Source organism: Rhea pennata, chromosome Z, assembly GCF_028389875.1.
Source record: "Rhea pennata isolate bPtePen1 chromosome Z, bPtePen1.pri, whole genome shotgun sequence".
Classification (NCBI taxonomy): Eukaryota; Metazoa; Chordata; class Aves; order Rheiformes; family Rheidae; genus Rhea; species Rhea pennata.
This window is the reverse complement of record NC_084702.1, coordinates 17,746,854-17,771,847: the sequence shown is the minus strand read 5'-3', so window position 1 is coordinate 17,771,847 and position 24,994 is coordinate 17,746,854. Positions and strand designations below refer to the sequence as shown.

At 34.4% G+C, this 24,994-nt stretch overlaps 1 protein-coding gene across 5 annotated transcripts in view; it reads left to right on the top strand.

Moving 5' to 3' along the window:
- PTPRD (protein tyrosine phosphatase receptor type D) overlaps positions 1–24,994 on the top strand; it is a 354,190-nt gene that overhangs the window by 190,291 nt on the left and 138,905 nt on the right. For all 5 annotated transcript variants that reach the window (XM_062600476.1, XM_062600475.1, XM_062600474.1 and 2 more), the window contains exon 5: positions 23,327–23,515. In XM_062600476.1, coding sequence (XP_062456460.1) covers positions 23,327–23,515 — 189 coding nt within the window. The remainder of the gene's footprint in view (positions 1–23,326; positions 23,516–24,994) is intronic.

Sequence of the window (24,994 nt, the reverse complement as noted above, 5' to 3'; positions counted from 1 at the left end):
GTGTGCAAGATTGATTTAGCAATCACATTCCAATTTCTAATGGACACGTGTCCATTTAACAGAAGCTGCAGTCATAATGTCATTATTTAAAAACCAATTCTTGTTACCTACCTCTCTGAAGAGACCAGACACATCATATCTGAACTGCTGTCTCATCTACTGAGCTGATTCCTTCAGGTCAACAATGAAGACCCATTAATAAGAAGCTCTCGGAGCCTTACCTGCTTTGTAGAACCAGAAATTGTATTAATGTGATTACTTTGAAACTGTATGGCATCTTCAAGCAGTGACCTAAAAGTGCTTTCCAGTAATTTTAAGGCCTTTGCAAGAGTATGCTGAGATAAAGAGTTTTGTCTCCATTTTAAAAATGAAGAAACTAAGATGAAGAGAGTTTGTCCTGTGCTGTACAAGTCCATGGCAAGGCTGAAAATAGAAGTAAGATCTTCTAAAAATACGAAGTCCTTTCTCACTGTTCTATTATGTAATATTAACTTAAATCTCCCACCTCATTACATCATCATTTTTAAAATAAAAATGATGGAGAATTTCATTACATTTTAGGAAAATAGGTCCATTCATTCCTAATTACAGGTTTATTCCTCTGTTGCCTTACCTGCACCGAAAAAGATGACGTTCTGAAAAGATGTGAAATAAAAAGTTATTTTCTATGTCATATAAATACCAAATGTGATTCTAAATATATTTTTAATATAGAATACGTCCTTTTGACAAAAGGGAAATAAAATTACAGTTACATAGGAATGATTAAATACACATGCAGTAAACTGCTAGAATAGGAAAGCTAACTTGTGGTAGATATAGTCCATGGTAGTCAGCAACTGTTTATTAGAGAAAAGCATAGATTAATTTCCAGAAACTTCTCTGTACTGGAGACAAAAACAATACAAATAATAGCTATTGCATGGGAGGCACAGAACCTGCAAGACTTCATGTTAAAGAATGAGAGTTGTTTTGGCTAAAGTTACTCTATGCTAAAGAAGAAATCAGGTGAATTATTTCAAGAAGAATTTCACAGAAGTTCCTAATGCCCTAAGTCTTCCAAAAAACTTAATGTGGTTTTGTTTGTGCATGGCTAAAGACATTTTAAGAGGGTCTTGGTCGGGTTCCCCCTGTGTTAATCATGAGCCTGGGGTAGTAACAAACATAGGCAGCTGTCAGTAAATTATCACCCAGAGGGCTGCAATTATCTGTGGCAGCCACACTTCATGGTGTTGCAGTTTAACACCAGTTTTTCAAGCTTCTTGTGCAGTGTAAAGGAAAGGATTGAGCAATTCAGTAGAAGTTGATGAGGGGCAGTGTAAGCTTTCTGTCGAAGAAGTATTTTCATTTTAGATACATCCTTCAAAACAAAATATAGTCAACCCTGCCTGATATTTGCCAGTGACATTTCTGATAGAAATCCATTTCTGTCTTGCATATGTTTTATTTTCAGCACTGTGTATTTTTGAGTCTGAAATGCTTGGATTATTGGAAATGGTTGACAGATGTAGTAAGGGCAGTAGACTGTCTGCTGTGGAATAACTAAGGTGAAAGTAATTATTTACTTTCAGAAAGGTACTTGTAAGACCATAAGTACATGAACAGAAAGATTTTTCCCATGATGAGAACAGAGTTCTTTCAAAGTCAGAGCTTAGGGGTTTTTTTTATTTTCAGCCTTGCTGCTAACCCCCTATGTGATTATTGACCAACCATAACTGCACTGTATCAACATTTAAATTTCTGCAAAAGAGAGATAATGCAAAGAGATCTATGACATGCGTATTTTACACCATTACTTAAGCTCCTCAGAAATGATTAGAAAATGAATTTAAAACCTTATCAAAATATTTGCAATTCTAGGCTATTCAGTGCCTACTATTGGGCATTTGATTCATTTACATGTAAAGATGTTACTGTTTCCTGGATAATGAAAATTGCTGTGAAAGGAGAATATTCTTCTGTCCTAATATCAGCTTTCCATGTAGGTCCCCTTGGTATTGATATGGAACAACAGAAGGGAAATCAGTGTACTGTGCTACTTCTTTATGCAAGGTTGTAGATGGAGAACATTCTCTAAATTAATGTTAATCTTTCTTTGTAGGTCTTGGGTCTTTCCATAGCTATAGATTTACATTTGAAATACCTGATTAGCCAAAAAGACATCCTTTTAAATAATCTTATCAGAGAACTTGCAAATGAGAGTTTTGAGTCTTAAAGATGCGATGTTTTCTGTGATAAGAAAGCTTTTAAGTCTAAAGCTGCCCTCTGCTATCTTTGTGTGCTCTTCCTCAGCTTAGTTGTTATCATGCTTCCCCTGTGATTATTTAGTCAAAAGTTCAAGTCATGCAACAAGTCTTTCAGTGATATCATAGCACCAGTGCTGATGTTTCTGTTAGTCCACTTCAGCAGAAAGAAAGCTTATTGTGCATATTGTCTTCAAGATGAAGCATTTTTTTTTTTTCCTATCAGGAGAGAAGGGAGCTATTTCATTGCAATTTCTGACTAACTACATCACAAGATAGATATGACTTTGAACAAAGAATCATTTTTACTGTTATTAACAACAGTATTATTATGATAGATTTTGCTGTTATTTTTAATTATTATTTTCCCTTGTAATAATGATTCAAGGTCATTGTAACCTGGGGCCTTAGTATTCTTAGAACATATTTATTGGTAGTTCTTGATCAAAACTATATCAAGCTTTCCTGAAATTCCTGCCTCCTTAAAATTTTATTTGGTATTATATTAAATACAGACAGTCACAAAGACAGAAAGAAGGAAGGAATGAGGAGAAAGGGAGTGAGGGAAAGAAAAGCTTTTAGCTCTGTTGGAGGTGAAGACAAACTCCTACATAAGACTGGATTTTAGGTAAGAAAAAAGCTTGTAACCCCCCAAAATAGAAATGCAAATGTAAATTTTCCCAAATTCATGATACTTATTTTAATTCTGATAAATTCTATACTAAACATAAATTTTGGAAGGCTAATGCGTATTTTGTTTTGGAAAAAAAAATAGCTTTTTTGTCTAATTATCCAAGACAGAGAAAGAGATGTTATACACAAAAAGAGTGAATAATATGATAATGGGCACATATTATGTTAGTTTTCTGAAGAGAAAAAGAGGAAGGATGAAATTTGTATCAAAGCTTACTATTACAATTCAAAAATTAAACAAAAAAACAAACAAATACATTTCTCCTATGGCAGATGAGTTGTTTGCTTTGGTTTTTGGCTTTAATTCTTTCTGGATAATTTTTATTCTTGAAAATACACAACGTTGACAGTTTGCTTTTATAACATTTATTTTATGGTTCATCTTCTCATCATAACATCTACCTTCTATTATAGAATTAGTCTTCTATTAATTAGCCTCTCCATAATGTTATTCTAAAAAGACACATCAGTATTTAATTACTCCAAAACAGGGAAAATAGAAAGAAAAGAGTTAAAGAAACTATTTGATAGAATTATTAGACAGTAAAAATGCAGCTACATTCCCACCATGTAACCTTTTCTTTGACCATGTTCTCTTAACTTAATGGCTGTGAAGTTGTAATGCTGCAAAGGAGTACTTCAGACAAAGTGGATCTGAGATTTTTTTTCCTTGTTAAGGATGTTTATACTATATTCATTAATTTGAATACTTTGATAACATTCATAATAGAGAACATGGAGATATGTATCAGTTACAGTTTCAGGATGGGGAAATGTAAAGGACTACAGTGTATGTGTATGATCACAGGCACAGAGCAGTTAACATATGACAAGAAAAAACAGGTTAGAAAATGGGCCATTGGGAAGAATCCTGAATGAAACAGACTATTGACCTAGTCAGTACTTTACATTTGCAGTCTCCTTGATTCTGCAAGTTGATGAACATTTACAAATGTTTATATAGTTGAATATTCTTTCTTCTATCCCACTAATAGTCAGCTATATTTGATATGTTTACAGAGCATCAAAGTGGTTGTATAATTGAAATTCAATTATGATCACCAAGGACAGCAATTAAAAACAAATACATAAAATATTATTGCTATATAATAAAATTTTCTTTTTAACAACAATTCTGCATCTCATTCCACTTACCTGAATAACAATTAAATTTATTTGTTTTTCTAAGGCAAGACATGGAGTCTCTATTAGATAACTGATGACAACTGTTGGATGATTTTCCTTTTTCCTTGCTTTGATATTTGTTTTATTTAACCATTCATCAATACCAATAAGAAAAACCCCACAGAAACCATTTTTCTTTTTATCTGGTTGCTTTTCTTTCTTTTTCTTTTTTTTTTTTTTTTTTTTTTTTTTTTTTTTTTTTTTTTTTTTGCCTGTATTTCTGTATACAGGTTTCATAGAGTAATGTAACAGTCTAATTTCTGTGTCCACATTTGGCATGTTCCCACTAACTTGCAAATAAGCGTTCATCGCTTGGCCTGCTCTGATTGACAGCCTAGAAATAGCCTTTTAAATTGTGTCAGATTCTCATCTCTCTATTTGAAAGGTAAAGCTAAACAGTTTTCATGGCAGTGTGGATGAAGTCTTGAATCTATCAAATCAGCTGTTTTGGCTATTGTAGCAAGCTTTTGTCTAAGCAAAAAAGTGCATCATTTTATCTTTGCACACTAATAGCTTACTGAAAACTGTTGCAGCTGTCCATTTACTTTGGGGCATGTGATAGCTCAAACTAATTTATTTAACAAAATGGAACTATTTCCACTAGTGATACTCTTATCATATATTAAGTCATTATTTTGCATTTGCTCCAGTGTGGAATGAATGAAAATGTTCCACTATCACAAATAGCACTCAGGTTTTATATAAGTAAAAGAACAGTGGATTCAAAATCCCTTTAGTGAATGATATAGTCTCATCAACTGTCATATATTTATCTAATATTTCCATCAACAAATATTATTATCATTTTTATTTGAGTTGCAATTGCTTTGTGTTTCTAATCAAGTCTGAAGCACCATTGTACTGGACATACTGCAAGCACATACAATGACACCGTTCTCGCTACAAAGATTTTACAATAAAATGGATAAAATGCAGCTATTCATCCATGATATACTCACTGCATAAAACCACCAAGTGCCATAGCCTAAAAAGCATAACGTGACATTAGAATGGAAATAATATATTGTTTCTTGCTCATACCCATTCTTGGGTTGCTCACATTGTACCATGTGCAATTACAGATGAAAAAAAAAGTTAAATAATTTCAAAATGAAAGAAAATACCCTATACATAGTAAGAAATAAAGTATAAATTCATAATATGCTTTTGAAGTATGAGTTAAGCAAAGATATTTGGGGGTTCATTTACAAGGACATTAGGAATGTATATTTTGTGAAGCAAAAGCATCATATATCCAGAAACATCAAAATGGGAAATTTGAGGCCTGTTTATATAGATCAGCTACATACATCAACTTCAAGACTAGCTATAAAACAAACTTAGGAATTTAGCTAGGTGCTCTGAGTTTGCTTAAGTATTTATCCTTTTTTCAATTTTTCAGTATATATACTACAATTGAACAATTGTTGTTAAGATTGTCATTCCTTTTATCTTATCCTTCTGTTTCTCTTTTTTTTTTTCTATATGCTATTCCCAAACTAAGTTAGTAGGGTAAGCAGACAGTGCTTCCCCTCTTACATCACTTCAGATGCTGCTTATAACTGATTGAAAGACCTCATTTTATACCTTGTCCTGTTTTGGGGGCATCCTTTGCCTCCTGGACTGCTATTTATTTTAATTATTTGCTAAAAGAGCTCTTACATTTAGTCCCCTCAGCTTGCACAATGAATTACATCATTCAGGTACCTCATAAGTTTTATTGCTATTTCCTGAACTCCATTTACTTAATCAATATGTTGCAGTAAAATAAGATGTGATTTGGTGTTCCCAGAGCCATGGAGAAAACAAATATAATCATTCCTCTGTGACTTGATGACTATGAATTTAACTGAAAACACATTACTCCTTTTGTGTTGTTAAGAAAGTCCACTATAAATTTGTAGCTTACTTTTTCACCATTAGTGTAATTGAATATATTTAAAGATTAAAATACATGCAAAAATATTTGTGTGTTTTCCAAAACATAGTTTCTTATAAGGAAACTGGGGAAAAAAAAATCAATCCTGACAGGCTTTTTTTTCAGGCTACCTCCATGGTTATGGAGGAACCGTGCTGTATTCTTCCTGTATTTTTTCAGAACATCTGCCATTTTACTGTCTTATTTTCAGAAGCTACTGAGAGAAAATTTATTTCCCCCACTGAATTAAAAAAAAACAGCCAAGTCATTTGAAATAGCACATATGAAAATCACTTTATAAAAACTCTTACATAAATTTATAGCTAAGTATATGATCAACCTGGGGAGAGGAGAAATGCCTTTAAGTGTTTGGACTATGAATAAAGAAAGAGTTTATTTTCATTGTTGTTGCACAAGATACTTTATCTTTGCAGGAGTCTTTCATTTGAAACACTCCTTCTATCTCTATTTTGTCTTGCAGTGAGAACAGTGTACTTTGAGGATGTGAATGTGTATTTCTCATGATTTCCTCAGAGAGCTGATTATAAAACATAGCATAGAGTTACAGTTGATAGGATTTTAAAGCTTAAAAATCAGGATCAGCTATTGTGAATGGTGATATCAGCTTGCATGCTAGTGAGGATGGGGGAATGCAGCAATTAATTGATTCTGATTAAACTCACAAACCCTGCCAAAGAACGCAGAGAGGAAGAAAGCTATCAGTAATTGTAGACAAAGAGAAGTTCTCAGTAAAGATATGATCAAAGAGGTTAAGTATGCTGATCAAGACACAACATACAAATTGTAATTAATTTCTGCAACTTTGAAATATTTTCATTTTGTAATACTGGCAGTATATTTCCCATCCAGTTTTCCTGTGTATGGTTTAATATGTAAAGGGGAGAAAAAATGTAACACAGGCTGTTCTTTTATTCCTTTGAGTATGTCAGTTTCCTTTTTGCTGATGGGGATGTGCTACAGATGTTTAATCTCAATTACTATGCTTAAAAAAGTTACAATTCTATGTTCCTAAGAAATTTTCAATTATTTTGGGTTCTTTTTGTTCTTGTTTCAGAGGAGAGGCACTACACTGGTCTTTGGTGGAGGTATTTGTTTGGGAGGTGTTTTATTATACTTATTTGTGTGGAAAAAAAGATAGATATGTTTTAATAAAGTGTATTTGTTTATAGACTTTCTGTTCTGTACACGAAGACCTTAGAAACCATTTGTAGAAGGAAAATTTATAAATTTTCCAATTCTGCACTGCAAACTTGTGATTCCACAATACTTCTAATCATACAGAGTTCAGATTTTCAGAACCGTACGCTGCCAGCTAACTTCTTCCTATCAAACATACACAGAAAAGATTTCATCTAAAGCGCTGAGCTTTTCAAATCTCATGCATTTTAGGAGCCTTTAATGTATGCTCTAAGCTAGAACAAGTGGCAGGACACTGATAGAAGATAAATACACAGTGAGAAATTATTTGAGTTAAAATGGCATCAACCAGTAGTTTTAAATGAGTTAACAGTACTGCCTTGACTTTGCAGCGTAGAGCACAGACTGCAAATCTTGTCTCAGAAGTCATATCGGTGGAAGGGCAGCATAGCACACCCATGCTGTGAACGCTAAACTGTCTCACTAGCAGAAACCTGGTCTGACTAGCTGAATGATCCCTGAGGAGTGTCGACACAAATTACCATCACACCAGCATCTTCCATAAAAAATCTGAAGAGCTGACCTTTAAAATCCTTAGAGCCCCCTTTCAGAAAATTAGTACTTACATTTCTTCCACAGCGAGAATGAGTTGCAATTCAGTCATGGGGAATATAGAAATGGGTATAAAATCTCACTTAACCAAAATCTTGGAGCTGTTTAGCATATTTACCAAGTCAGTTTTGAACACTGCCCATCCTTTCCTGCTAGGTGTGTTTTACCTCCACTTAACATGAAACAAAGCAGTGGTTTGCACAGGAAAAAAGGAGGTAGATGTGTTCCATCTCTGCCATGAGCTACTGGGATCGACAGAGTGAAACTCTATTGCCTTAGACCAGCTGTAGATGAGATTAATCACTGTTGTCTTAGCCTCTGTGGTAAAGTTGGCAATATGAATTACTGGAAAAATACTTCCTAAAATCCCTGAGCTCAAGTAGTTTTATGTCCAGACTGTGTATTCTTAGTGTGGTGTCAAATTTAGTTAATGAGCGAGAATAACCATGTTCTGGTCCAAGGTGGTATATAGTCCTCTGTAAGAGATTATTTATTTGTTTCTTTTTAATTAATTTCTGAATTTCAAATTTATGAATAGTGATCAATACTTGAATATACCCCAAAACTTACTTTTTTACATTTTATGCCATTTTCCCACATTTTCCTGAAAATGTAGTACTAACTTAAAATGAACATGAATAAAATTAAGAAATAATCTACAGATTCTAGAAATGGTGAAATAGAGTTAAGGAAATTTTTCATTTCATTGACTGTATCTGAACATCAGTTATGAAGAGTCATTCACTGAGATGAAGGGTGACTGCCTGGTGTACAAGAAGAAACAGAATCCAGCTCTTCCTCCTAATGTTTAATTCCTAGCTAGAGTTAGAAAAAAAGTGAAAGAACAAGTAAAATAACATATTTTACTCAACTCAGAAAGCATGGGATGGTTATTAATATCTGTGGAGGAATGATTATACTCTGTTACATTCACTTCTCAAACAAACTAAGGCTATTTCCACAATTTTTGTGTCCCGTGGATGTCTTCGTCACAGCTACATCATGGTGTTTGCAGGCAGATGTGTTTGTAAGGATGTGTTCTGCCATGCAGATAATATTAAAGATGTTTTAGCTTTATCAGTGCTTCTCTTATGTGTGTATTTCTAATTCTTCTAAGAGTTTTACTCAAAGTCTTTATATTGTAGTAAGTTGGCACGCACCGTTTTTTCCCTCCAAATTGTGAGAGTACTTGGCTGTCCCTATGCATGTAAGGAGCATATTATGAAAAGGCAAAAAAGCACAAGAGCGGCTGTGACGATTTAGTGTATCTGACTCTTAGGAGGCTGTGCCCACCCATACATCTCTAAGCAACCTCAGAAGTCAGAGTTTCATCACGCTAACATGACAGATGGTAGGCTGAGGTAGGAAAAACTGAATTGTTATGCTCAGGAATAGTCGTGGTTCCACCAAATCTGGTTCAGTGATCTTTAGATTTTCAGTGCTACAAATAGCCACTTTGGCCAACAGAGTTAAAACAACACCAAAACTGTGGAGGCTGTTATCATGGTTGACAGAAGGAGTCATCCCTACCAGGACTTTGAAACCCTTGGTAAGATCTTCCTGAGGCTAGTCCTCCTTTGGTATGTGCTCAGACAGCACACAAGCTACCACCAAACCCTTCAACTGTACAGTGGCCCTGTATGTTTGAACCTGCAGCATATTGCACCAGTGATAAATTGCCCCAGAGGTAGAAGGCAGTGCTGGTAGATTGCACCAGCCAGGTGTTGCACTGAGGTGGTACATTGCGCTAGCGGTACATCGCAGCAGTGGTTTATTGCAATGGCGCTATATGGCACTGGCCATACATTGTAGTGGCAGTACATTGCAGCAAAGGTCCATTGCACCAGAGGAACATTGCACCAGCACTACACTGCAACAGTGGCATGTTGTGGTGGCGCTATGTTGCAGCAGCACAGTCACTCTCAGCAGGGGTCTCGAGCAGCTAGCAAGCCTTGGAGCCACCAGCAACTTCAGCCTCTGCTGTGCTCTGGGCAGGCAACCAAAGTTGAAAGCTCCAGTAAGTTCAAGTGCATTTTTTGTATACCAACAGGAGGGGGACTTGGAGTTAACTTTATAGTTGAAACAAAACGAGTACTTTAAATTCTTATCTTTAGCTTTTGAGAGATTGACAAGTAGTTATAACTCTCTGGGGAGGCAGGCTTTTTCAGAAGTCTAAACACTGACTGAAAAACTCCTCTACTGAAAGAAATGAGAAAATAAAAAAGAAAAAGGGTTCTGAAAGCTACTTTATTTCCGGAGTAAAAAAAAACCGAAGAAGACCAAAGCATAAAGCTGAAATAAATATCTTCTTAACATTCATCTCTATAGTCTTATAGAAAAGACAGTTCTGTCACAAAAATAAATTATTGTACTAATGTAGAGAAAAATACAGAAGGATAAAACAGAAACTTACTATAAGAAAATAAAATTATTCACAGCTGGAAAAACAGAAATCACCTAAATCAGAAAAATGCATAGTAAAATAAAATCAAATAAATTTCTGAATGTTAATGCAATTAATGGTATTAATACAGTTGCTATACAATTTATAGAGCATTCATGTCATGTGAGGTGTTCATACAAGCAGATGCAATACTTTTTTATGTGTCAAAGAGCATTGTAGGTTTTATAGCAGCTGTTCTTCTGATGCATTTCTGTAGCTCTTGTTAACATTAATGGGTATTATGTGCACATCTGGAGAAAAATAGAAACCGTATTTTTTATTGTATTGATTACTAACCTAACATTTCTTCCCGACTGAGAAAGTAGTTGTTTACCTACTTCCCTATGACCTCCTGCTGTGAACTTTCAATCTTATAACCTCTTCAAAGCAAAGGTTATGTACAAGTAAGACTTCACTGGTAAAGCAAGTGGTGATAGTAAGTGACAGTCTTCCCACTTAGTTAATACTCAGCAGATGCTTTAGTGTACTGCTAGGAGTTTTGTCATGTTTGTCGTGGCATACTATTGGGAGACAAAAAAATGGAATATGTTAACCAAGAAGGATGGTAAAATCCTGAGACACTTTTAATCAGAGTTTACGTGTTTACATGTTAGTTCACTTCTACTGCCTAAGCAGCAACTTGAAAATTACCTATGGCTCTTCTCTCTAGGTTTTCTAGTAGCCAGTTTTCAGTGTTGCTTGTGTTAAACAGCTGCCTGTGCAGACTAAAAGTAGCTTGATGAGCGTTCATTAAGTGGCTTCTTTGTCTGCTCATGACATTATAAAATAGTCATTTACTTTTCTGCAACGTTGTATCTGCTACACATAAGAACTATCCCAAACACCATGATGGAATGAAGCATTCTTGATGTTGAATATCTGATTTTTTTCTGGTACTTATCATAAAATCTAAACTGCGTTTTATGAATCTTCAAGCGGATAAGTGAGACAGCATATAAATGTAAGTTGTTTTCATTGATACACTGGGGAAAGCAAATGCAGTATTTGTCGTGTGTGTGTGGGGGGGGAGGCAATTACTAAAACATTTGTCAAATTACATATTTGGAGGATAGGGAGAGCATGACATGAAATAGCCTGTGAATAAAATGGCAATCCATTTAGAAAATGTGACAGTTGATTCAGCAAGATACGTAAGTATCTAAATAATTCTATCATAATCAGTTATCTCAGTGAGACTACTCACTTACTTTTAGTTAGATAAACTGTCTCATCCATGAAGAAGTTTTAAAGGCATTGTCAGGCAGGAATAAAGTATTCTTCATGTGATTATTTGAGATAAACTGCCTAGATTAAAAAAAAAAGATAAATGTTTTTGCCCTAATTTTTTAGTCATGCAGTCTTAATAAAATGGTGCAAATGTGCTGTTAAAGCATCTTCTTCTAACGTGTTGTGGTTATATCAATAAAACTGTTTTGGAACAGGTGCTTTTTAGAGTCAAAAATAATGTCTGAATGCTTATCCTCTGTCTTTCATACGTAAAAATTAAATACTGTAAAAAAACACAGAAAAAGTAATAGATTATTAAATTTGAAAATTCTGCTTTAATTCTATGGAGCGATACAAACATAACTATGCTTTTTTCACTCTAGTGGATAAGCTGACTTAATTTTTTTTTTTTCCAAAATCAAGTTACATAAATAACGGGTGTTAAAATTAGTTTTGTCCCTTCATTGAAAATAACCTTTACTCATAAAGTAAAAAGATAAACAGAACTGTATCTATGAAAGCTCCTAAAATTGAGTGCTGAGAATAAATATAATATAAATAAACATAATCTTGAGTGCTCAGAAAAAATCACTAAATTTCTTTACTTCACTAAGTTGTTAGCCATACTTTTTTGTTGTGCGCATCTTTACTTAGCATTATGACATACATTACTGCAAAATCAATAGCGTGTTGGATATCCACTTTTCCCTGAGTGAAAATAATTAGAAAAATTTTCTCCCAGTTTCCGTGTGACATTTGTGACTTTCACACTCTTCATAGTTTCTGATTTCCTGCATTAAATTTTTATTTCTGAAGAATTTTTATGTTCTTTTATGGAAGGACAGAATTACCTAAATTTGTGTGCAAAGTTAAGAATATTATCTATGACATTCGTTATTAGTTTTGAAATTTTGACAATTTTCAGTGATTCTGTTGTGAGAAACACTACAGTTCCTCAACTGATAACTATTTTAAAGTGATATATAAACATTCAAGTGTGAATTTTTCAAGATTATAACAGTTGGATGTGGAGGTAATACGGCAACAGCACTATTTTGTTTTTCTTTTGGTGAGTAAAGTTAGTATCAATAAGTCACATTATCTTACTTACCATGTGAGCTAGTGAAAAGATCACAGACATAGCAGAAGAATTACAGGAGTTCATTGGGTATGTCCTTTCTAAGGGCTTTTGGACATTTTTGGGCAGAATTTTCCAGTGTTTTCAGGCAAGAACATTGCAGAAGTGCAAGTGCTGACTCCAGCCTCAGTGGGATCTTGACAGTTGTGCAAATCCAGCTAGTAAATGCCAAAAAATTATGCAATAACTTTAATACTCATCTTGGAAAATTTGGGACTAATAGCTAACAAAGTTTGATAAATAGAGAACGAGTTGTCTCTTGCTTTGTAGAAGCATAGAAATTTTCAAGGCCAAAAATCAAAAGAATTTATTTTCAAAGATTTGCTCTTTTCGGGCAACTTACTGGTAAATTTAGGGAGATCAGATGCTACAGTGGAGCATCTCAGCTAACAGTATTTGTGTCGATATACTTTCCTCAGATCCTGAAATGAGAGTATAGATGTGTCGTATTAAAAGTTATGATGCATCCTCTTCAGGACAGTTTTAAGACTCAGTGTAAACAGTCTAGACAAACTGCTTCCAGGAGCACAGTACTCAGGGCAAGAGTACAAAACAAAGCTAGCTATAAATTGGGAAGATGTGACAAAGGAACTGGAAGTTATTGAAAAGTCAAAACTAAACAACCTGCTTTTCCTAATTTCTTTTTTACTGTTTGAGTTAATACTTAGAACAGGCACAGTTTTAATGTCTATGCTAAGCGGTATTTTAACACATTAATAAAATAAAAGGAGAAGCTTTTAGTATGCATTTTAGCATGGACAAGTTCATTTTTTAAGTCATCTTGAGGTAATACAAGATACTAAAATGCTGTTGCATAGTTTTAGGTTTTATTTCTATATATTCATTTAGCTGCAGAAATGATTTCTCAGTTACTTTAATATTTGCACTGCTCTACACTTTTTCAAAGAAAATACGTATAATAATCTTCCTTCATACCACTCTAGCCTACAGGAAAATAGTTTGATCTCTTTTCTGTAAAAGAAATGAGTTTTGTATTTAGTTACAAAAGCTATTATGACTTTTATTACTAATAATACCAGTGAGAAACAGTTTCATTGCTGAGATTATACACAACTCCAACTCTGGTAGTAAACCACTTTTTTTTTCCTGTGGAATATTATCCTTCACTGAGCAATTCACAAAAGGACAGGTTTACATCTTTGTTTTCAAGCTTCTTGTATTCTTCATTTGTATCTTTTTCATACAACTTGTCATGTGGTATGCACAGAATTGGCATCTTAGTTGTTTTCCAGATCCTATTTCAGCTGTTCTATCTGGATGTAGTTATTTCAGCTGCAAAGTAATGTCTTCATGTGCTGCTTTCCATGAAGTTTTATATATATATATATATATATATATATATATATATATATATATATATGTAAGCTTAGGGAATCCCAATGTTCCACTGCAGACATCATCAGTGATTCATATTCTTAAATCAGTGTGTGTTATTTTTTTGCTTTAAGGCACAGGAGAAAATGAAGACCTTGCTTCAGATTATTGGCAATGTTGTGGTGCAATTAGTAGAGTTGCAAAGAGAGTTACAGCAGAGCTGGGTAAATCCTGTTTTATTCTTTGTTCAGCATGAAATGAGTTTATCTCCACATCACTCAGTATTTATAGTTCCATGGAAAACATTAGCGGCTACTGTTGGATAAGTATGCGAGAGACATGCCTGAAGTGCATCTCTTTCTTTTAGCCTTTTAGGATGCCTGCTTGAGTCTGCTGTTTTTAGCATTTTGTGGCAGCTGTATATCAGCCTTACGCTTATCAGTGCGAAAACTGCTATGGACGACGAATACAAGTGCTGCTAGTCCGTAATGGATTGGGCAGAACACAGCTTTAGCATACCAGGTGCTCCGTTCCTCATTTGCAGATGGACCTCTGTCATGCCTAGTCTCTCCTGCTAGAAAGCATGGCTGGATGGATAATGAATGTTTTCCTCCACATGATAACACAGAATAAAAACATTATCATCTACAGCAACTGTGTTTCCTATTACACGTGAAATGTGTTAAATTCCAGTGTACTCCCATTTACTTTAGTCTGGCAGCAGTAAAATTGTGGGTAGATTCAGTAGAAATTTCAGGCTGAGGCCGATTATGCGATTCTTATTTTGGAGGCAGGAAGTGTTTTTAATTTGTACCAGGATGTCGTTAGTTGCATTTATTTGTGCAAAATTATGGTTGTGACATCATAAATCTGTGAGTCTTTTCTGAGAAGAAAACCTTTAAAATGTTAGCTTAAAGCCTACCCTCGGCTTTAAGAACAGATGTTACATAAAACAGGTGTTATGTAGAACATGTTTTAAGCCACAGGTATTCTTTGAGCCATTAAGGGAGGGTCTACTGGATCTCTGTTTAACTCCGTACTCAGTAAAGGATATTTATCAGACAGTAATAATTATCAAACTTGGATATAGACTTGTGAGAAGCCTGGAGTTGTACTTCTGTTTCTTAAGCAATGTTTGTCTTCTATGCAAAAAGCTCTTCTGTCCTTCTGTTCTAGAATATAAATGATTTGTTTCCCTCAGAAGAAAATACCCTCTAACCTCCTCATCTTGACATTTCCTTGATATTGTTGCATCTTGCCTCGAGTTAATGCTTCTGAAACCCAAGCACAAAGGAAATCCATGCCTGCTCACTTCTTTCTCTTAGGCCTCTCTTTGCCTGTTACAGATACCTACACATCTTCTTGATATCTGTGAGACATAGAGAAAGTTTTCAGAGATGGAAAGAGAAATAGGAGACATCCCCCTCTCAGAATCAGGAAGACTAAAGCACACCCATTCCCTCCACAGCCAGGCCACTGGGAAGAGCTTCACTGTCCAGTTACAAAGGAAATTCTGTTGTCCAGCAGCTACTACTTCTGTTAAAAATTCCAACAGATTCAAAGATTTTGTGTATTTCATCATTTGAGAATGTTTTTGATTGTTTTTAGCTCAGAAATATTAGAAAAGTAACATGTAAGGTGTTGCATTGCTGTCTTACATTTTCTTATTTCATCTAAGTATCTTTTAATTGGTAGATAGACATTCATAGTACTGGAAAGAAAAAAAAAAAAAGAAAACCAAACAATTGCTATATGCACTGATGTTTGGGTCAAAGTCTGGTAAGCATTATGAAAATTTTAAATGACTTTTCAGTCTAATGAAAATGAGAACTGCACTACATTTAGAAAAAACTGCATATTTTATACCCCTATAATTAATGCAGTGGTCAACATACTGAGTTTCGCAGTACATCAACTTCAGCTGAGTTTTTCCAGTGTTCATTGTCTGGTCTGAGAACAAACCTCATCTCTCTTCTTCCTCATTCTCTTTAAGCGTTGAAACCATTTTTTCATTTGTCTTTCATCCTTATGTTTGCTATTTATTGAAATACTGCAGTAATATCCAAATCTCGACATCTTTCATTATTCTGTTTTATTATTATTCTAAGCACCATAAAAAAACTATTGCAATACATAGCCACTACATCGAATAAATTTCTGTTTATGACCCAGGCATCTTGGGTCAAGGCTTAAGGGATACAATTATTATTAAGGGATAATTATCATTATTCCTCATTTCTCTCTTCTAAAAGATGAAATTCTAGGTATTCTGGGGCATCTTTCTACCTCCTTATTAGAAAGAAAATCCTCCCTTTCCTTTTCCAAAACATGCAAGCTTGACTCTGAACAAGAAACGCAGAAAAATGGTACTACTCTAATATGAAAACAAAATTTAAACAAATTTGATTTTGAGAATTCCGTTGTCACCTACTTAAATTTTGCAGCTGTGACATTAGTATAGTCAGTTTTGTTTATAGTTATCGGTTTGGGTTATGAAGCACTGAGGTTGCGTTAAAAAAGTATTCAGTAAAATTACAGAATTAAGAATGCATCATAACTGAAACCTCTGTAACATCAGTGACTGAAATGGCTGCAGTCACCAGCTGTTACTGCAAGAGTCTTCTAAGGCAGTCCAAACCCATTCAACTGACCTAGGTTGTATTATCATTCTTTTAGGTTTAGAGTGGATACATAGCGCATATAGTGCAAAAGGGGAGAGAAGAGGTAGAAAGAGACAACTCCTTTGCCAGACAGTTTTTATATTATCCTCGTTGGTGAAGCATGAGAAAAGATGTTTGTACTCTTTTTTTCAGTTCAAATGAGTATATCTTTATTGTCATATTTTTGGTTGCTAATAAACTATATGATGTAATTATTGATAAAAGCCATCATAGATATTTATTAATATCGATATTTTAACAGAGTATTAATGAATAGAAAGAAAGTAAAAATAAAAAATTGCCTTATGATCACATTTTGTGGACCAGTCTTTGTATTCTGACTACTAACAAGAGAAGCGCGCTTTATGTACATATGAACCTGTTTCTGATCTCACTATTTCCTTGCAACATAAAGCTATGTGGTGAGAAAAATGAAAGCTTAAAGACTCATTGTGGCACTGTTGTAATTTTTTCCCTTTATTTTTAAAATGAAAATGAGGATGATATAAAAATGCAGATATTAGTATGTTAAAAATGTGGGCTATAAATAGCAATCATGCACTCTCTTAATCCTCATTCTTGGCAGACACCAATTTAACCTTGATTTAATGTAATCCTAATCCTAACCCTGTCTGGAAACTAGGCCTTGAATTAGAAATGGTAATCATGAAAATTCGTATCACTCTGTTTTGTCATGCTCTTGTCTGTTGTTCCCCAGTGCAAAATATACATAGTTGAACATTTCCATGTGGCAGTATGTGGCATGCTGTATGCTCTCACCTTTGGAGATTTACTCTATTTTACCACAAATGTATGATTCCATGCACTTAAAACACTACTTTGCATTCTCCACCTTTTTTTCAATACCATAACTTTGGCCAGTAAGAAGGATGAAGAATTCCCTTCATCTTTTAAGATGTTCCCCTTTCTGTTCCTAGTGAACAGAACATATATGTAAAAGTTCAGGTATGCCCAAATTTGATCATGTAATGTTCAGGAGATACGTTTTGCTGCAAACTGAGGCAGTGTCTGAGCACAAACATGAGAATAAGACTTTATTTAGAGGTTCTGCAATATGAAAGATGACTTTTCCAGTATAAATCCTTGTCAGTCAGTATTTCATTGTTAAAAGAGAGCTGTTGATATGAGTGAGACAGGCCACCTAGAAAAGAGCTGACTATATGTACTGTTTAATTCATCACATGTTAAGAATTGGCAAAAGTACAAATTCCTTTTGTATTTTTTTTGCCTTTATAAAGATAACTAATTCTAAAGGCTCAATGTACTCATTTATTAAAACAGAGAAGTTATTTAAGGCTAAATGCTAATAACAATGAATGTTAACTGACTTAATGCAATGTGAAATTGCTGCTTCAACATTCGTACAAATGTTGTAATTCAGTTTAAGTGGCCCTGTGTTGTGTTATGTAGACATTACTTCGCAATTTGCAGGATAATTGCATACAGAGCTACTAAACAAATTTGTTTTCTTTTGCATCAAAAGTCCTTTGTCCACCTCTTCAATATGTGAAGAATATTTTTTAAATATATATTTTTCCACAGGGTGGTATGGCAGCTGTTCTTATGTTGAATATTTAGCAAATGTTAATAAATCTCAGTTCATCTCATCAATGTCCAATTTTCTTTAGTTTTGTGATATAATTGTCTGAAATTTAAGCTAAATCCCAGTGGATACCTATATCTATTCCTACAATGCTGCCATTATCCTCTTTTAGTGATTTATAGCATAGCTAAGTAAAAGTATCCATCTGTATATAATAACTCTGAAGAAAAGAGCCTGTGAAATGAATTTATAGTGTGTTCATAATTACTTCTTTTGGCAAAATTTTACTTGTAAATTATTTCAGTAGGAATAATGTTTATTAACTGGCAATCTTCTGATGCTTTATGTCATTTCAATCCAAGTCTCTTATTTATAATTAGAAACTACTTTGTATTTTTTTAATTTATTCATATGCATAGTTCTTCAATAATAATACAAAATAACAACTTTGCTACAAAATGTTGATTTTGTTGTTCCCCCCACACCTTTTATTTTACTGTTTTCAATCTCTTGCTCAGTTCAATTGCAGGAAGAATGATTTTGAATAATATGGTCATGATGTCAAAACAGTGCAAATTATATGCTGCTGCCATCTGGAATAGTGAAAATAAAAGCTTTATTTACGCTGTTCTTTGAAATAATAAACTTTATTGCAGCAGTTTATCTTCAGTATCTGTAGTGTGTTCTGAGAACACTCCATGTGTGCCTTTTTATTCCATGAGCTACGGAGTGACTAAAACTTGGCAATAGCAAAGCCATCAGTGAATCTTTAAATAGGCTTTTTTTTTTTTTTTTCGTCTTAAGTAGAATCGAAAATCAGCCTCCATTTCCACAAAGAGAATAATTGGTTCACATAGGACAATATTTTTAAAAGGCACACTGAAATACTGGATACATACAAGAACTATCTTAGTCAAGTTATACAGACTGAACTGCAGGTAAATACAGCTATTCTGAAACGTGTGCCTCTATAGTGCAAATAGTCGATGGGAAGGGATATACTTATTATATGTTTTACCTAATATTCTTATCAACTGTCTAGTCATGGACCCTGGTGTCATTACCTTGCCTTCATACTCTGTAACTCACAATCATTGTAACACAATTTACTTTGCGTACTTTTGGACTTAAAGTACATAACTTGCCAATGTGATCTTAATATATTCTAAGTGAGAAAAGTATTCATTCTGATTTCTTGTTAAATACGGGAGTTTGAGCAAGATAGGCATAGACAATTCAAGACTTTAAGACTGATTTTATTTTTAAAAGCTGCCACTCTTCTTGCTTTAGCAAGGACTAGTCATGATCAGGAAGTAGGTTTTTTACAGGAGAAATAGCCAAAATGTTAGGCAAGTGTTATGTCATAAGCATGGAATAACGTTTGCTGTGTTTCTCTTCCTTTGCCCATGTTGTAGATTAATGATGAAAAGTCAAATCCATTCTACTGGATGTATTCCCTTCCTCTGTTGTACTGTCTATTGTAGATGGGAGTTTCAAAGCTTGCTTTTGTTTTTATTTTTTTCCTCCTATTTATACTACCACAGGTTTTAGGACTTACTGTCTCCTGAATCTTTTCATAAGAATATTTTTTAGTGTCCCAAGAAATCATATTCACTGGGAAGGTTGGAAAATTGATCTTTTCCAGAGGCTTTTTAGGTGCTTGAAGGTGCTGAATTTGTTTTAAAACCTGTGTATTTCTTAAGACCTGAAATTCTGAAATTATCTATCTTCAAGGATGAAGTTGATTTTTTCCTGATTCAGACAGTTTGTGAAGGAACTTCTTTAACATCTTAGTATGTCCTTGACTTTGGATGGTTCATGTCAGGTGATGTATTGTTCTCAAGTACACCCTGTGTGAGAATTACTGGTTTTGACTACATCTTACAGTTAGGTATATGCTTTATAGATAATTTCTGCCATAGGGACACTTAGTCCTTGAGATGGTAGCTGGATATGAGAATCAACTCAGTCATTTTTAATAATTTCAGTGGATATTTCTGACGTTACCTTTTGCTGTTCATTGAGTAATAACTGCCTCTTCTGAGGAGCTCTGATAAAGGAACGATTTGGCCAACATCATGAGAATCATTTTCTATTCTCTGAAGACATGAATGCTGCTAGAAAAGGCCAATAAACTGTAGCTGATGTGCTTATATATTTGAATCATTAGAAAGAGTCTTATAGAAAAGGTATACAGATCTTCTAGTGCACAATTTACTTTAAGACAATATAGGAAGAAATTCAGTATTTCAGACCTGTAGAATGGAGTCATTCTATGATTGCAGTGTAGAAGTGCAGGGGAGCAAAGAAAATAATTGCATTACAGAAACTACATAGTTATTCAGAGAAGATCATGCTTGCACTTACCACCAGAATAAGAGCTCCAACAGATTCCCATCTATGAGAATCTTTAATTTTTACAGTGTCAGCAAAACATATGGTGTGTTTAAGGAATAAATGCTTATTGAGCAAGTCACTGCTACATACACAACAGAATTTTCAAGTAAAAAAATCTTCTTTCTTTGTATGGTTACTTTTTGATACATCCCAATTTAACTTGAAATGCAGGCATTTCATTATGCCATTCCAGTAAAATTATTGTTTACATATACAAGTTGAGTTTGAATCTCCGCTCTAAATATTGTTGCGTTTTGGTGAAAGTTAGCTCAACTCTAACAGAGATGCAACAACATATTAAAGTATATGTTGGACAATGACTGCAGAGGTTAATGTGCTTTGTCCATATTTGTTGCTGAGAAGGGAAGCACTTTGGCATAACCAGCAGTGGAGGTAAAAATCTCAAAAGAGGTTTTTTGTTTTTTTTTTGTTTGTTTGTTTGTTTTTTTTTTTTTTTTTTTTTTTTTTTGTTTTGTTTTTTTAAACAAATGAACAATGTCAAACAGGCTAAGGCACAAAGACTAGGTTTAGAAATACTTTCCAAGAACAACTGTATTAGGAAACAAGGCAAGACAGTTTCATATCATTCTGTTGTAAGGGTTCATGCGGTAAGCAGTCTTTACAGTTGCCTCCCTCAATAGTTTGGATCATACACCCAATGAAAAAAACTCTCTTACAGAGTTCTTCCAGCAACTGGAAATGATAACAGGAAAATACTAAAGGCATCTTAATGGCTATAATGGAATGTAGCTTTTAACAGTGGCTCAGGCTAGGACACCTCTCACCTAACAAATTCAAAGAATGTGCTGTATTTCTTAATTTTTCTTATCTGCCATCCTAAACAAAATATGCATTACTATATATGACTCACTAAGCACAAGGACAGACTAATCTGCCCTTTAATGGCCTCTCAAAATGACAGTACCAAATGGCTTTGAGAAGGTCAAGTCTGATTTAAATTGTTGATGAATTAGAAGCTAATTTACTAGAACTGAATATTAATATGAAACAGTGGTATATACTGCAGTTTAGAACCTAATAAGCATATTAATGAGCAGTGGAAAATAATTTTCTTTTCACCTTATGTAAAATTGTAAAACTATCAATATATCACAAATTTGTAATCGTCACTTTTTCTGTTACTGTGGCTGAGAGGCAGTTCATTGATTTGACATTCAGCTCTGTTGCAGAGTGTATTTGATAATCTGTAAAGCTTGGTATCATCAAACTTTTAAGGTAGATTTTTTCAAATCAGTAATAAATTTAGAGAGAAAAAAAACAATTAACATCTTAAAAACGAAATCCACTGAGATAGGCATTCCGATTAGAAATTCCGTTGTTTCCCCAGTCCGTTTTATGTTGAATATTGGGTTTTATTGCCAAATACCTGAAAGTCAGATTGGAAATAAGCCACAACTGTCAAAGTATAACAATTCTGTGTATTTGAATCTGGTACATTGTGATGTTTCTCATGAAAGTTTAATGAAGAGCATTCATTCAAAGAGGTTCTATGCATAAGGGGGATGGATGGAATTTAATTACCCTTATTAAAAATAAGAAAGGAAAGCTCTTTACTACTCCATCTCATTAGTATGCAAGATAGATTATCTTTGTTGTGCACTTGTGTATCTGCAAAAGGGACTCCAGAGTGTTCTTTATGAGCTGAGAAAGAAACAAAAGGTCATGAAAATGCATTTAAACGCTTACTCTGTGTCACAAGTCAAATCTTGTCAGTTATGCCCAGAGTAAAGACTTCATGATTATAAATGGATATGAAATGTACTTTTTGGGGGGAAGAGCCTGTTGCTAGTGAAGCATTTGACACTTACCGTTGATTGGTGGAGATACTGGCTCTCATGAGCTGTGCAGACTTACTGGAGAATTATGCTTGCTAGAGCAGAGCAATTTTTATGTGTGGGTTTTTTGTGGTTTTGTTTTGTTTTGTTTGATTTGTTTTTAAGTCTGTTGGAAGTGCTTAGGTAGCCCTTTGGGAAATAGCAGCCCCTGGGGACTGTAAAGCAGGTTGGATACACCTGTTTGCTATACCTTCTTCAGAAAAAACTCTGAAAACTTGCCTGAGATTATTTTAAAAAAATCACAGTTTCCATGCAAATAAAGTAATATAGTTAATACTAAACAAATCTTGCTGTGCTTCTAGTGTTACCTACCAGAGTGTATGATTCTAAGAGGGCAAACTGCAGTTGTTCAGTATTTCTCAATATTGTATTTCACTATTGACACCACTAGGGCAAGTGTTTTTGACCTTAACTGAGTGGTCTAGTTGACATAGTTCTATTCATTCAAAATCGTTATAAAGATCCTCCCACTTGAAGTTTGATACTTGCATAGCCGCAAAGTCTGTGTATCTCAGTGTTTTACAGTCTTGTAGTGCATTCAACCTCACAGTGCTTCTTGAGGTAGTAAAGCACTGTTATCCCTATGTGACACCTGAAGCATAGTTAGATTAAATGTTAAGACCAACACTAAATAGATATTTTGTGAAAAAGCAAAAAAAGTAACTTGGCCTGACTTAAGTTCCAGGCCAGATGCCAACTGCATGATCATAGTTACTTTTGTATTTGTCAACAAAAGTATTTGTAAGTGACAAAAGTACTGCCTGAGTGTCTACTTTTGTATCGGTTCTTTGCATATTGGCCATTCTTAGAGGAAGCTTACACGTTAAACGGCCTGTCCGTTGGTCTTTTCATGAGTCAATAGATGACTAAAATGAAATTCATATGTTTGTTTTGCAGAGGATCAAATTCCCCGGGGTTTCCCCACCATTGATATGGGCCCACAGCTGAAGGTGGTTGAACGAACTCGTACAGCTACTATGTTATGTGCAGCCAGTGGCAATCCTGATCCTGAGATAACTTGGTTCAAAGATTTCTTACCCGTTGACACAAGCAACAACAACGGCCGCATCAAGCAGTTACGATCAGGTAGGGTCTTGTTACTGTTCCCACTAACGCCCAGAGTTGTTCTCTCACACCTTTTTTTTTTTCCTTTTCTTTCTTTCCTTTTTAATTTTTTTATTTATAGGTAATAATTTCTCTTCCTCCTCTCTTTTCTGTGTTACTGAGTGTGTTGTCCATGTCTGTGACGTTGTCATAGCCTTTTCTAGAGTCTGTCCCTCTGTGTTTTGCAGCTTCTGTTTATTCCACATTGCTCACTGCTGTGACTGTACTTTTTGATAATTTTTTTTCTTTACTGCTTTTTGCAGTACTTGATGGATCCATTTTCTCCTCTTTCTTTCTTCTTTCCTTTTAATTTTTTTTAACAAATTTATTTCAACATTGGACTTCATTCAGAAATTGCAAGGAGTACCAATGGTTATATTCATCAAAACCGAAACCTGCATATTAGACACTTGAATTAAAATTTTAAATGTGTTTTGTGCTGTCTTTTTCACATTTGACTCCACCAAAGATTAGCCAGTTTGGACACATCTTCTTTCCTCTCACGAGTACATAAAACACAATACTTTTTCCCATGCACAATTATATCTTAAAAAAAAGGAAATTAAAAACAAAAAAAGAAAAATCCTTGGGTAATCTATGGAATGAAGGTTTTTTGCCGGCTGAGCATTTTTCCAACACATTTAGCCACAGTAGTGTGCGCCCACGCAAAGCTTTATGAATCGTACATTGTCTGGATCTACAGAAGCCTGCTTTTGGTGTAGAATCCAGCTTTTGCTGCTCTCTTTCTCTTTGCCCGTTGCACCTCCCTAGCAGTCCTTTCACTCTTCTCCCGCCCTAGTTTATTCTTTCTCTCTCTCTAGATTAAAAATAAAAAAGCCTCTAAATTTATAAAGTTTAAACCTTATCCCTAAATAATACAATGGGGATATAATGAACTTTTTGTTTTGGCAATTGTAGTAGATATCGTTGTAGAATCTAAGTTGTTTAATCACGTGTCTTCCCAGAATTCTCAGCTTTTGACCTGTCCTGTGATGTTAAATCGTCTTGTTAACTGACTCTTTGCTTGTTGTCAGCAGAACTGTGTAAATTAACCTTCTGTTAATGTAAATTAAGAATTAATTTTTCACATGTGACATAGATGATTTAGTATATAAAGCTTTAACTGAAAACTTTGTACCAAATTATAAGGAATATAATAATATTTTTATGCTGTCTTTCTTCTCTCCGTATTTAAATCTCCAGAATCTATTGGTAAGTGCTTAGTTCTGAAGCGCACTTCACCCCCACTAATTTCCATATTCAGAATATTATTATTATTATTATATTATGATTACTATTATTATTCTTAAAATGCATGGCATGCATTTTACTAACAGTCAGTGTAGTCACCAGATCCTTATAGCGGCGCACACGCACACCTCCACAGAAATGTTGTCGTATCAGTCATAGCAACACCTAGAAGAAACAATACACATTATCACATAGATTTAGAACAGTAAA